General features: G+C 43.6%; 1 protein-coding gene across 1 annotated transcript; it reads left to right on the top strand.

The window, feature by feature from the left end:
- The first annotated feature begins 27 nt into the window (after positions 1–27).
- CETN2 (centrin 2) lies at positions 28–11,590 on the top strand. Its single transcript, XM_060249259.1, has 5 exons — positions 28–287; positions 3,297–3,455; positions 7,655–7,783; positions 9,512–9,649; positions 10,782–11,590. Exons 1-5 carry the CDS (start codon positions 285–287, stop codon positions 10,869–10,871), a joined length of 519 nt encoding a protein of 172 aa, XP_060105242.1. The 5' UTR covers positions 28–284; the 3' UTR covers positions 10,872–11,590.
- The last annotated feature ends 3,357 nt before the right edge of the window (positions 11,591–14,947 follow it).

Here is a 14,947-nt window from a genome sequence, read left to right as displayed (position 1 = left end):
CTTATTGGCCGCTTCTCGTATTCCACGGGAGCCAATCGGCTCCCTCTGCAGAAACGGCCTCCGCCCATGACGCTCTTTTTTGGTTTGAACCGGTCGTCGTCAACTGCGTTTCTCGCGCGTGGGAGTCAGTAGCCAATGGCAACTGCGGTTGCTATGGCTTCGGCGTGTGGCGGGCTGAGCCAATGGGAAGGCGTTTTGTTGAGCAGGTTGCTGGTATCTGTTGGACTGGCTGTGTTTTGCTTTCGCCTCACGACTCGGTCGGATTGTAACGGTCCTTGAGCGGGATGGTCAGTACGGTGATGGCCGGTGTGGTCTTGTCGGCGGGGAGGGGTGGGGGAGGACAACTAGCCCCTCAGTCCCTGTGGAGAAGCCCGCGTATGCTGTTGTAGGCGAAACGTGGGGTTGTGTATGCTGATTTAAGCAACCTCGTTCTCTTCAGGATGGAAGTCTGTGGCGGCTGGGGGGGGGGGGTGTCGTTGGGGCGGCCAGTGTCGTCGGTTCCTTCCTCTCCAGTCAAGGTTTAATTGGTTATGAATCTCTTGACACATCGCGCATGCTTGAAACTGGCCTGTGCTCATCTGCATGGGGCACTTGGTTCAAATCTTGCGTCTGAATTAAATAGTAAGTGGTCGGGGCCAGTGTATAGCAGGGCAGTGCACCGCTTCAAAACGCTCTAGTGTGTATTTTTAATGCTCTGGTGGTTCAAAACATTCCATGTTCCTGCTCTTAGAGACCTAGCATAGTACCTTCTAAGATGCAGAGTCTGGTGAGCGAAAATTCTACTTTGTGAGCTCCTGGCATTAAAGTTGTGAGCTATTGCATAAATTAGTGTGCTCTGGGGACATCCTTCCTGAGCTAAGACAAAAATGTGTGAGCTGGAAGCTGAAAATCTGTGAGCTAGCTCACACTGTCTCAGCTTAGAGGGAACACTGGTAGCAGGGGTATGTTGGTTTTCAAAATGTTTGGTTTTCAAAAAATGTCTTGTGAGATGCATGTCTAGGGAGGTGCATTCCGTGATGTGGGCCCCTGTATGAAGTGGTAACATTTGGGTATGGATTGACTATCTCTGTGAAAACCAAGGAAAGAGATCTATTGAATGTTTCTTATATATGTATTTTAAAGGCAGATAAGAACATAAGAGAAGCCATGTTGGATCAGGCCAACGGCCCATCCAGTCCAACACTCTGTATCACACAGTGGCCAATAATTTATATATATATATACACACACACACACATATATACACACTGTGGCCAATAGCCACTGATGGACCTCTGCTCCATATTTTTATCTAACCCCCTCTTGAAGCTGGCTATGCCTGTAGCCGCCACCACCTCCTGTGGCAATGAATTCCACATGTTAATCACCCTCTGGGTGAAGTACCTCCTTTTATCCGTTCTAACCCGACTGCTCAGCAATTTCATTGAATGCCCACGAGTTCTTGTATTGTGAGAAAGGGAGAAAAGTACTTCTTTCTCTACCTTCTCAGTTTTAAAATATTGTTATTTACAAAATGTATATCCCACCTTTTTGTCCTGCATGCACCATGCAGTGTTTCCTTTCAGCTTTGATCTGGATCATTCAGAACTGCATTTTTAAAATAATGTCATTCAGTTATCCCAGTATCTCATCTAGTTTGGCCCTAGATCTCAGTTGCACTGGCTCTTGACTAATCAGGTCTGTATTTTATTGAGTTTTAGTTTTTTCTAGTGATAAACTATTTCCCAGCTATAAGTACATCTTTCTGTATTTTCTTCCTGCAGAAATTGGGGCAAGGGTTTGGTTCTGTACATTTCTGCTGCAAAACCAAGTATCTTTTGATTCTACTATCAGGCAAGATTTAAAAGTGCAAATGTGACAGCCATGTTTATGCAGTTACAAATTACTTATAATATACGCCAATGTATGGCTTGGAGGCTGTTAAGTTACAGGGGAAGGAAAGGAATATCTTTTTCATTCAGTGTTCACATATCCACTTATTGGTTTCCTTTGAAATTATATATTTATAATCAGGGCTCTTTTTGTATAAAAAGCCAAGCAGGAATTCATTTGCATATGAGGCCACACCCCCTGACACCAAGCCGGAACTATGTTCCCACCCCAAAAAAGCCCTGTTTATAGTATAGTGCAGGGGTGGCCAACAGTAGCTCTCCAGATGTTTTTTTGCCTACAACTCCCATCAGCCCCAGCCAGCCAATGGCTGGGGCTGGTGGGACTTGTAGGCAAAAAACATCTGGAGAGCTACCGTTGACCACCCCTGGTATAGTATAATGGCTAGATGATGATGATATCTCAGCCTCGGCTATTGAGACTTGGTTGTGTGCTGTGCATTAAGCCATCTGAGTGAACAAGTCACTTTCTTTCAGCCTTGCCCTAGTTTAGAGTTCTTGGTAGGATAAAATGAGAGAATCTCAAGTATGTGCTGGTCTCCTTTCAGGAACTTAATTAGAATTTGATAGCTGTCTGTTCTTTGAAGGGAAACCATAATTCAGTTTGTTTAAATATTTAGTGTGAGCAAGTCTTAAAAGTTGCCAGGTTGCAGTTGAGGTCCCATTTCTAACTCTAAAAGTTAACCTTTCCCCAAAGAAAGCTCTGTTGGAATGTAGTTTTCTTTGGAGACATGCACCCTGATTTTTTTTATTAGCAATCATATAAACTGGAAGGATCACCCCTACACTGGGATATGGATCAAAGAATGCTACAACCTTGTGGATAATAAAAAATGTACTCTGCAACTTTTTACTGCTTCTTTGTGAAGAGTACTTGAGATGCTGCCAAGTCCCTGTGTCAACAGACTGATATAGAAAATTCTCTTCTACTAAGGCAGTTTTAATCATTTTATTACATTAGCAGAAATCAAACAGCAAAAGATTTATTTTTTATTTATTTTGCATTCCAGCTTTGATATCTGCTTGTGTTCATCTGACATTGAGAATGTTGTGGGAAACTTTTGGGCTTTTCAATGTATGAGAGGGACTTTTCTATTGGAAAAGACATTTCTCTGCCAGCTGAGTTTGTTTAAAGGAAGTTTGCATTTTTGTTTTGTATTTGTCTGCCAGCATAGAAGATCTGTACTAAATATAAAATTGGTATTCCACGTTTCAGTTTCATCTTGTCTTGTGTTGTTTTTAGGCACAGAAATATCCTAGCCAATAGGGTTTTACAGAAATGTTTGTAAAAGAGAGTCCAGTGTCTGTACAATGCTGAGTGTGGGGCGGAGGGAGAATTGAATTGTAGTTTGACATCAGAATCCTGTTTTGACTTGATTACATGGGCTTTTTGATATCTGTTTTAAGGCCTCCAGTTTCAAGAAGTCATCGCTGGGGGCTCCCTCCCAGAGGAAGAAAAGTGCACCCAAAACTGAACTCACTGAAGAACAGAAGCAAGAAATCCGGGAGGCCTTTGATCTTTTTGATACTGATGGGACTGGAAATATTGATGTGAAGGAATTGAAGGCAAGTTGCAAAACATGATTTGTCTAAGTTGTTAAACGCGGACCAACCTAAAGCCTGAAGTGACCAGGTCTCAGTATGAGTATTAGCTCAGAGGGATTGTTGTGTGGTACTCCTCTCTCTCTTGCTGCCACTGATGACACCCAGCTCTATCTATTGATGGGCGGCCAGACTGGCGACGCCCCTATAAATCTGGACCGGGCGTTGCAAGCCGTGGCAGGTTGGATTAAGCTGAGTGGGTTGAAGCTGAACTCAGCGAAGACAGAGGTCCTTTGTGTAGGTTGCGGCGGGCTGGGAGGGGAGATCTCCTTACCGGCCTTTGACAGTGCGTCACTGATACCAGTGCGCAGGGTCAAGAGCTTGGGAGTGCTACTGGAGCCTTCCTTGACAATGGAGGCACAGATAGCAGCCACTGCTAAATCCACCTTCTTCCATCTCAGAAGGGCGAGGCAATTGGCCCCCTTCCTGGAACGTAGCGACCTGGCAACAGTGATCCATGCAACAGTCACCTCGAGATTAGACTACTGTAATGCCCTCTACATGGGGCTGCCCCTGTGCCAACTCGGAAACTGCAGCTAGTGCAGAATGCAGCGGCCAGGCTGTTAGTGGGACTACCTCGGTGGGAACACGTGCAGCCTGGGCTGAGGGAGCTGCACTGGCTTCCAGTTGTGTTCTGAGTTCGCTACAAGGTGCTGGTTATCACCTTTAAAGCCCTATATGGCCAAGGAACTGCCTACGTTAGGGACCGCCTCTCCCCATATGTTCCCCAGAGAGCACTGAGATCTAGTTCCCAAAATCTCCTAAAAATCCCTGGACCAAGGGAGGCCAAACTGAAAGCAACAAGGGAGCAGGCCTTCTCAATAATGGCTCTCCACTGGTGGAATCAGCTACCGGAGGAAGTGCGAGCCCTGCGGGACTTTAACCAGTTCCGCAGGGCTTGTAAAACTGTCCTCTTTCAACAAGACTATAAGGTGGAACCCTGAAAGTGACATCTGGCCATCTGGATGTATATATTACTGTAATGTAGTACCTCTAATTATTGTGGTTTTTTAAATATTTATGTAACTGTCTTTTAACCCTATTTATTAATTGCATTTTATTATATGAATTGTATTATAATCATGGTACACACCATGTCTTGTGAGCCGCCCTGAGCCTGCCTCGGCGGGAAGGGCGGGATATAAATAAAAGATTATTATTATTATTATTATTATTATTATATTCTGCCCTGTCACATTTCTTTTTTGTGCTTGGGAAAAGGATCTAAGAGACATGTCTTGTATTAATTGCTATTAGAAGGGAAGGGAGGAGTAGTTCTTCACATTTCCTGCTTTTTTTAATTACCCAAGCAGTGCTAAGAGAAATCTTTTCCTCATAACACTTTACTGGTAGTTGTCTTAAAGGACTGAATTCCACAGGAAACATAACCGTATGTATACCATATATCCCAAATGGCTCAAATCCATCAATTGAAGTAAATGCACAGTGGAAGGCTTGGTAGGAACCAAGGCTTGTCTTAAAAATAGAATGGTGTTGGCATTTTATAATATCAAATTTATTTATCACAATAATTTGCCTATGTAAAAGATTTCATTAGAGAAGTAAATCATTTCATTATGACTGTCACCAAATGACTTCTTATGGCTCCTGAACCATATATGTTTGACACAGAATAGGGGGCATCTTCACTCTGAGAACTAACATGAAATGAGAATATCCTAATGAACTTTTAAATTATATCCTTCCATACATAAAGTGCTTCTTCACTCAGTTCAGAACTAGCTTTGGGAAGTTAGTGCAGCAAGATGGCTTTAAAAAGGAGTAAACAACTCCCTGATCTACAAACCAGAGAGAGCCAGCTGTGGTGAGGATAGCTAAATGGGATTCCCAGCTTCAAAAGCAGCGTGTCTTTAATCAGCTGCTGGAGAACAAAAGCCATGCAGGGCTTTACCATTCTGTGGCTGTTGTAGACTTCCTAGAGATAGGCCTCTGGTTGGATCGTGTGTGAATTAGTATACTGGATTAAGTAGATCTTTGGTCTGGGCCGGAAGGACTCTGTGTATGTTTTCATATTATTTTTCATCGGTCTTCTGAACACTGTTGGTCCAGTATTGAATAAAGAGCATGGGTGACCATTTTCCAAAGCAGAATTGCATATAGGGTTCTTGTTGACAGTTGTCTTGTTGTTCCATCCACTCTTTCCCAGATTATTTAGCAAGGGATATTCCTAGTGCTGCCCCCTCCCCCCCACCAGGCAAGCTTTAGTTGGAGTCAGTATTTCCAGAAGCCACTATTTCCAGAAACACACTTGCAAGACCTCCATAATGCCAAAATGTTTGGATGTATTTTATATTTTTATATTATTCTATGGTTTATGGTTTTAAACCATAGAACCACAGGAGGCTCTGCGGGATCCAATTCCCCCTGGCAGCCGAGTGGATGAGCTGGTGGAAGACTGGCACAGCCATCTTTCTGAAGCCATTGATGTGGTCGCTCCCCGGCACCCTCTCTGCCCCTGTACCAACTTGGCTCCTTGGTATTCCCCGGAGCTGAGGCGGATAAAACGGGAGCTGAGACGACTAGAAAGAGTGTGACGGAAGGCTCGAGACAAAGCTACAAGAGGGATTATTCTGCAGATAAAGTCTTGTCACTCCGCCACGACTTTCCAGCCACAATTGATACAATAATGGAGCTGGAAGCCCCTTGCCCGTCTTCAGGTCCAGTTTTGGACCATTTCAGCCTGCTCTCCCAGGGTGAAATTGACAAGACCCTGGCTGCTGTGACACCTACCCTTGATCCTTGTTCGTCATGGCTGATTAAAGCCTACAGTGATGGCATACGAAACCCCCCTGAGGGAGATCATCAACTTGTTCCTCTCAACAGTCTCCTTTCTCCAAGGTCGGGGACAGAGGGTGGCGCTTGGGGCTGAACTATCCCAGCGGCACCCATTTCAATGTGGTGTGCCACAGGGAGCAATTCTCTCCCCAATGTTATTCAACATCTATATGCGCCCCCTTTCCCAGATCATCCGGAGGTATGGACTGGGGTGTCATCAATATGGAGATGTCACCCAGCTTTATCTGCTGATGGATGGCCATCCGGATTCAGCCCCAGAGGAATTGGGTACGGCATTGCAAGCCATGGCTGGTTGGTTGCAACAGAGCTGGCTGAAATTGAATCCATAGAAGACAGAGGTGCTGTGTCTAGGTTATAGGGGGCTGGGATCAGGGATCAGGCTCCCATTGTTTGATGGGGCTCCATTGATGCCCATATCGAGGGTGAAGAGCTTGGGGGTATTTCTGGATGCCTTTCTAACTATGGAGGCCCAGGTTACCACCACTGCCAGATCAGCCTTTTTCCATCTGAGGCGGGTCAGGCAGTTGGTCCCGTATCTCAACCCCCATGCCCTGGCCACAGTAACCCATGCAATGGTCACTTCCAGGCTATATTATTGTAACTCTCTCTACGTGGGGCTGCCCTTGACCCTGCCCTGCCCATACCTTCGCCTCTCCCTGTATGAGCCCCATAAGTCCTTACGGTCAGCAAACCAACAACTTCGGGTAATACCCAGCTCCAGAGATGTCCATCTGGAGATGTCCATAAGGGCCTGGTGGAATGAGCTCTCCCTGGCGATCCAGGCCCTGCGGGATCTGCTTCAATTCCTCAGGGCCTGTAAAATAGAGCTCTTTCGCCAGGCTTTCAGCTGAAGCAGTGGGCATCACTTGTTATCGGCCTCCCCCCCTCATTCCATCCCAGCGCTACAAGATCTGCTGGACTTGGATAATAGGTCACATCTGTGATGCAGAATCTGCCATCTTAATCTTTGTAATCTTAGATTTTATATTTTAAATTGGTTTCTTACTGTTTTTACCATTGACCGTTTTTATGACGTAACCCGCCCTGACCCTGTTTTACAGGAAGGGCAGGCAAAAAACCAATAAAATAAATAAATGTATTATTGTATTTACTCATGCACATGCATGTCTATGTGAGCCGCCCTGAACCTGCCTTGGCGAGGAGGGCGGGATACAAATAGAAATAAATAAATAAAATAGTCTTGATGTCCCAGAGCCTGTTGATGAAAACACTGCCTTTCTCAGATGCAAAGTTCAGCATCTGGCAGTTTTATACTTAGGCTTTTGTTTTACATTTTTTGGCTTTCATTTTCCTTCTGAGGTTTTCCTTGTTTTCCTTGTTTGCAGGTTGCCATGCGAGCACTTGGGTTTGAACCCAAGAAAGATGAGATCAAGAAAATGATCTTAGACATTGATAAGGAAGGAACTGGGAAGATCAGCTACAATGACTTCTTGGGAGTGATGACCCAGAAAATGGTAGGCTGATCGGCTGGGCAGCTTAGCCCAGGAGCCTGATTGTTCACTGATGTCTTTGGGGGATGTTCATAGGGAGCTTGAATTCACCATTTAACTCTTTACATCCAGTTATGCAGAAGTTGCGGGGTTTTTTAAAAAAAACCCCTCTGTCCTGTTGTTTATCTGGATTTCATGCTCTAATTGGGAATAGGATCAGCCTTATGTCCTTCAGATACTTGTGATGCAGACAGGAAAGCCTTCAGGTTAGGGCAGGGGTGTCAGACTCATTTGTTATGAGGGCTGGATCTGACATAGATGAGACCTTGTTGGGCCAGGCCATGTTAGGCTGGGCCATGTGTGTTCCTATTTAAGATTAGGTAGCAGAGAGATAAACTTTTTAAAGGGCACAGGCAAACACATCTAAATATATACCTTTTTAAAAAAACTTAAAACATGCTTAAAACATTAGCATTTGTTGGTCTTAAAGTTGCTTTCTTTGTATTTCTCCCCAGGGGACCAGGAGGGGGAGGAACCTCAACTAATGGAGAAAATCAGGGTTTTGCTCTGTAGCTCCTGTGCAATTGAGCAAGTCTTGCAAAGCAAGTTGAGATGCAGAAGGAAGCAAGACAGAGGGAGAAGGAAGCAGACAAGAACCAGTTGCTCGGGGCCTGATTCAGCCCCTGGGCCACATGTTTGACACCCCTGGGTTAGGGATTCTTCCTTTAGTCTTTATACACACATGTAGTCTCATGATTCTTCCTGGTTGGGACATCATGAAAGGAATAAAGTCCAAACTCTGCAAGGATCAGGAGACACATGTTGCCTTAGACTAGGGGTGGCCAACGGTAGCTCTCCAGATGTTTTTGGCCTACAACTCCCATCAGCCCCAGCCATTGGCCATGCTGGCTGATGGGAGTTGTAGGCCAAAAACATCTGGAGAGCTACTGTTGGCCACCCCTGCCTTAGACGATTGTTGCTAGACCTGCCTGGACCACCTTCCTAGCTAGGGCCCAATTTTAGAGAGCCATTCAAACAATCTGTTGAAAGAGAGCAAAAGAACAATGAGCACAGGAGAAGGTAGCACACCTAGGGAGTGGTTGGCGTAAAGAAAGCTACACATTGATTTCAAAAATATTGGAGTGGAGTAGGCCTCTTGTTTAATAATCTCTCAGTTTTGCTGGTGCAAGAGGAAGGAGAGATGTTTTTGCCAGTGAGAACCAAAAGAAGTTCCCTCTTTTGTGCCAGTAGAAAAGCTGGTGAGACCCAACTCAGTATTCAGCATTCCCATATTTTAGAATGTTCATGTTGTTTCACATGTTTTTGTCATCTGTACAGCAATCCTGCAAGGTCGTAAATGAACATTATTCCTATATTACAGATAGGGAGGGGGACTGAGACTGAGTCAGTTGCCTAAGGCTACCTAGTGGCTTCCTAGAAGAGGTGACATTTGAGGCAAAAGTCTTCTGCTTTGTAATCCAGCCCCTTACCACACCAGCTTTCTCTTCTTTTAATAATGAAAATCTGTAAAGATCTAAACATGTAGATTGTGTGCTATAATCAATATAACTGCTACTAATAATGAATGACAAGGCAAATTCTAGGATCTCAGATCTCTAGTTTAACCTTAATTTGATTTTGACTTCTTCAGTCAATAGGAAAGGACTAGCATTTTAATTTTTCAGTTGCTGATTGCTCTAATTCATGAGTAACCATTGTCTGAAATTTGCTATGATTTTACTTTTTAATAAGGCTGAAAAAGATTCAAAAGAAGAGATTCTAAAAGCCTTCAAATTGTTTGATGATGATGAAACAGGCAAAATCTCTTTCAAAAACCTCAAACGTGTGGCTAAGGAACTGGGGGAAAACCTTACAGATGAAGAGCTGCAGGTAAGAAACGCACAAGTGATTGTATGCATTGCTTGTGCTCCTGTTTAAACTTTTCCATCTAGGCATTAATTAAAAATACCCTGAATCTGCTGGATATACGTTTTGCTGTTTATTGAAGACCACAGAAAAAGGAAGGATTTTTTTTCTGGGAGCTGTTCCAGAACCATTTGTGCTGATTTCTCTGACTTACAAAAATATTTTAACAGCTGCTTTTTTCAGATATGACTGATACATCACCAGCACAGTTTTCTTTCCAGACCATTGTTGCTGGGGAAGACAGGCAAAGGCATTCTCAGCATTCATTACCATGTTAGGAAAAGCTTTACCTCCTCAATATCACTTTGGTTTAGTTCTTTATTTACTAAATTTCTATCCTACCATTTCCCCCAGTGAATAATGTAAAGCAGTTTACATTATTCTCCAATCCTCCATTTTTATCCTCATGAAAACCCAGTGAGCTAGATTTGACTGAGTGGCCCAAATAACCCAGGAAGCTTCCATACCAGAGTGGGAGCTGGAATCTGGATCTACCAAAATCTGGATCTACCAGAATCTAGTCCAGCACTCACTCTAACACACTGGCTCTCCCTTTTGTTTGACTTGCTCTGAAATGCACAGGAGCAGAGCCAAATGTCTGAAGCCCTCCTAGGGATTTGGTAAGTAATTTAAAGGACAGGGAGTAGAAGATATAAATAAATGAAGAAGTTTAATTGCAGGGGAGAGGAGATTTCCAGCAGGATCCACAGTATAATTGGTAAAAATCAGCTTTGTTGTCAATTAATAACAAAATAGTTTAAGTGACATAATAAGGAACTGTTCAGGATACTGAGTTTCCAAGCAATTTGAAGAACTTAAAAGGATTGCCCTAACACACAGTGACCAGGCCAGCAGTATAGGAGATAAAATTCAGTCTGTATGCAGAACTGAAACACATTAGAAGAAAAAGTTACATTTACAGTGCCACCCTAAGAACTCTTTCCTGGGAGTTAGCCCTAGTGAATAGACATGAGTAGGGCTCTGTGTTAAGGCACTGTTAGTCCCTTTGCAAGAAAACCATGCCCCCCCTCCTCCTCTTCTATAACCCCCACTTTAGTTCACTGGGCCTGCCTTTTGATTTCTTGTCACGCTGCAGGAAATGATCGATGAAGCTGATCGGGATGGTGACGGGGAGGTCAATGAACAAGAGTTTTTGCGGATCATGAAGAAGACCAGCTTGTACTGAGATCTTCGGTGTACTTTCTCTGTGTTTGTCAAGTCTCTTTCTGTTTGTAAACAAAGTTCGACCTCTCCCGGTGCCTGTTTGGAAGGGATGAGCAGCTACCTGGATCTCACCAGCGTTGTGAAACGTCCCTTACAGTTGACTGTTTTTTCACTCTCATAATATCTGTTGACTTCTCCATCTTGCCTCTCCTGTGCTATCCTGTAAAATACATATTTGATATTTGCAACAGTCATGCGAGGTGGCCTACTGGATTAAGCCACCTTTGAAGGCGGTTGTGCGCACAGGAGTCACACAAGGAAATGCTTTTGCCAATGATAATTCAGGCGTTCCAAGAAACAAGGCTGATTCTTTTTAAAAACTGGTTTATAAGGGTTGAGGCTTGCGTTGTATGGCACTTAGTACTTGCCAAATGAAAAGATGTCAAAGATCTTCCAGATCTGCTTCTGCTCCCACCCTCCCTCAATCAGTCGCTGCCTCTGCTACCGAAGACCTTATTCTGTTCTGAACCTGGAGTTTAGAAGCTGAGGTTGAAACGCAGTGCCTAAGCTTTTCTTTTCAACAGTCTTTGTACTTATTAGTCTTTGTACTTTTTCAAGAGCATTCAATGTGAGTGTGTCTTTAATGTCTGAATCTTCTGGAAGCAGCCTGTAACCACTCCCCCCCCCCCAAGATTCCTGTAACAATGACATTTATTGCAGTAAAGTTATGCATGTCCTTCATTCCATTGGTAGATCTTTAAAGGGTGGGGGGAGGCACCTCGGTGTCCTGTGAGTGAGGCTGTGTTTATGCTCCTCCTCAATGCATAGAACTAGTTTAACCTCTCATTAGTGTCGCAGTAATGGTACCTTGTTGCACTTACCAACACAGCAGGAATAAACTAATGGGAGCAAGATGGTGTCCTTAGACTTTCTGCAGTGATGACATCAACAGAAGGTTTCTGTATTTTTTGTGTGGGTTTTTGTGGTTCGAGGGGCGGAGGCTAAGTCATCTCTTTTCGAAGAGATCTGTTCCTCTTGGGAAGCTAGTTGCTGACCAGAGCACCATAGTTCTATTATTGTAACAGCAATACATTTCATTATGTGCCATTGTTTCTTGAAACTTGGACTGCTTTATGGCAGCTAAGTATCCCTCGCCCAGGAATCCAGCCCCACTTCCTGTCTTTCTGCCCGTTCAGCCACAGTACAGTGACTCCGGTCACTCCAGAGCATCTCAGTTTCACACAAGGATTGTCCTGTGGTTCTTTTCAGTGAGGGCAAGGGAAGGCCCTGCTGTGACATCCCAGCAGACAAAAGGCTATGGGAATAAGACACCCTAGTTGATTGATTTATGCAAAATCTATACAACTAAACTGCATGCTACGTTCAAAATGCTCAAAAAATTTCTTAAAAGTACTAAAATCTTTTAAAGAGTCTCTCGTATTAGTGCAGACCCAACATTCAAAGAGCTTTTGTTTTCCATGACCTGTGATCTTTTGAATGTTTAAACACGCTAGGTTCTATCTGCTCGCTTAGAACAAAAGAGGAAGGGGATGGAATTACTGCAAAACAAAGTACGCAGACAACTGACTGGAGGTAACCCAGGCCACAGCTTTAGAGATTACAGCAGATGGAGCACTGGTGCAGTGTGGGGCATGGATCCAAGCACTGAGTGGCCTGCCTGTTGGCCAGTGAACCCACAGAGGCACAAGCCTGGGTGTGGAACCCGTGCCACCTGGGAGTGGAGCCAGCTAACTGCCCTGAGCTGGGCAAGCTGCTAAATGGCTGGGCACCCCCCCCCCCCCAGACCCTTTAAAGGGGTCTCCACACAGGGAGGTGGGCATACAGGTTGAACCTTCCCTTCAAATGGATCCACCCCAACATCTAAAGCTGCCATAAAGCTATGACAATGAACAGAGTAAATAGCAAAAATTAATCGGCAAGGAAATGCAACCTCAGAGGAGGGAGGAATGTCTGAAGGAGACAGAATTGGCACCAGTGGCTGGGCTTTAAATAGGGAGGGTACAGGACCGAGCTGAAGCTGATGCTTGTCCTGCCCCCGTCACTGCCCGAGGGTAAGAGCCGGTGATTGGTTGGTTTGCTGCACAGCTTGCCCTGGAGGCCCCTGGAAACCTCCAGAGCACAGCATGGCAGAGCACAAGGTCCCCTTAACAGCCCTGCAGCCGCTGGTAAGTCTGCCGCAGATTACATCTTTAATGTACAGCTGAGGATGGTACACTTTCCAATTAGAAATCTTTGAAAGCAGAAACAAAAATGAGATACAGGAAGCGAGTGGTCACAAAGCTTCCAGGAGCCAACAGTGTTGGAAGTAATGATTAGTTTGGCTTGAGCCTGTTTTTGTCCAAAAACAGAAAGAGGATATCTCTACTGGGGCCAGCGCTGATGAGCTGTGTGACCCAGAGGTGACAGGCACTTGATTTAAGCCCCTAAAGCAAGAAAATGAATCTCTGCGTTAAGAGAAATATCCTAGTGGCTGTTTCAGTCTTCTGTAGTGTCAGCTGTTGCTATGAAGGTTCAAGTTCTATCCCCCCCGCCCCTTGCAGAACGGCAAATTGCACAGCTTTTACTAGGGTTATTCCCAGCTCGAGAGTGATTGTTTGCTCACAAGCTGGAGAAGTTCATACACATACTGACCGCGGTGCATACTGAAGCATTAGTGCAACATGATGCCACCAGCACTGCTTTCTTCCATTTCCCTTGGGCAGTATGAACTTCTCCAGCTTGTGAGCAAACAATCACTCTCGAGCTGGGAATAACCCTAGTAAAAAGGGGCTTATGGTGAGAGATGGAGAGCAGGTTGCCTGCGAATGAGCAAACAAAATCCTGATGTGGACCTGAAAAGGCATTTCCTTTAAGTGGAGAGGCCAGAGCTTTTCCAGAATTTTCTACGGGCAAAGCAGGTGCTCTGTCGCAGAATCATGGTCAGGTCTGTATAGCATTACCTGCCAGCAATTTCCTGAGCTGATGCAATATCCGAGGAGAAATGGTTTCCAAGGGTAGATGTCCTGGTGACTCTGTGTATTTGCATTTCTCAAATTTCTCCCAATTGTTTTTTTTTATTTTTACAGTTAATTTTTATTTATTTTTATTTATTTATTTATTTAAGATTTATACCCCGCCCTTCCCACAAGTGGCTCAGGGCGGCTTCCAATAGTAGATCCATCAAAATTACACATATAAAGGGATCCATATTTAAAACAGATAAAACAGATAAAACCCTAGTTATTAATACACATAAATATTTCAGCTATATATAAAAGGAATCCAGCAAGTTACAGTAAATTACAGTCTGAAGAAAGAAGAAAAGAAAAAATGAATATTGCTGTTGTTATTTTATCAGCTGCCAATAAAGCATGTTTCTGAATGACATTTTCTACAGTTTTGCATTTTCCTCATTTGGGTCTGTTTCAAGGTATACCACTAGAGGGCATCAAAACATTTTCAAAAAAAAAGAGTCTTTAAAGGTATTTACGGTAGTTTCACCATGGAATACTGACCCAAATGCAGAATGCTGAGGTTGTACTGTTGTCTCTCCACCCCCACCCCAAACCATCACATAGTAATGATTAGAGATAATCAAGGATGAGCAAGAATATATGTATGAAGACAGTGCTTTTCCAGCATGGCCATTGGACTTGGTTTTATCTGTGATTTACATTCTTTTGTATGCAGCAGTGCCCCTTTTTGCATCCATGCTCTTATGTCCAGTGGTATCATCAAAGGCAGCCAAATTGAAGCAGTTTTAATTCCCATCGGTTTCCACAGGCGAGGCATAAGATGATGATTGATTAACATGTGATTAACATGTGGAATTCACTGCCACTGGAGGTGGTGGCGGCTACAAGAAGGGGTTAGATAAAAATATGGAGCAGAAATCCATCAGTGGCTATTAGCCACAGTGTGTGTGTGTGTGTGTATATATATGTATATGTATATATATATATATATATATATATATATATATATATATATATATATATATATATATATATATATATATATATATATATATATATATATATATATATATATATATATATATACCGTATATATATATATATATAATTTTTTTGGACACTG

Source organism: Heteronotia binoei, chromosome 11 (genome assembly GCF_032191835.1).
Source record: "Heteronotia binoei isolate CCM8104 ecotype False Entrance Well chromosome 11, APGP_CSIRO_Hbin_v1, whole genome shotgun sequence".
Lineage (NCBI taxonomy): Eukaryota > Metazoa > Chordata > Lepidosauria > Squamata > Gekkonidae > Heteronotia > Heteronotia binoei.
Note: the sequence above shows the minus strand (reverse complement) of the source record. Positions and strands in the feature narration are given on the sequence as shown.

Excerpts from the sequence above, each read along its gene's own strand:
- CETN2 (XM_060249259.1), top strand. Across the intron at positions 3,456-7,654 it reads TTGATGTGAAGGAATTGAAG|GTTGCCATGCGAGCACTTGG; the intron begins GCAAGTTGCAAA and ends CCTTGTTTGCAG. Across the intron at positions 7,784-9,511 it reads GAGTGATGACCCAGAAAATG|GCTGAAAAAGATTCAAAAGA; the intron begins GTAGGCTGATCG and ends CTTTTTAATAAG.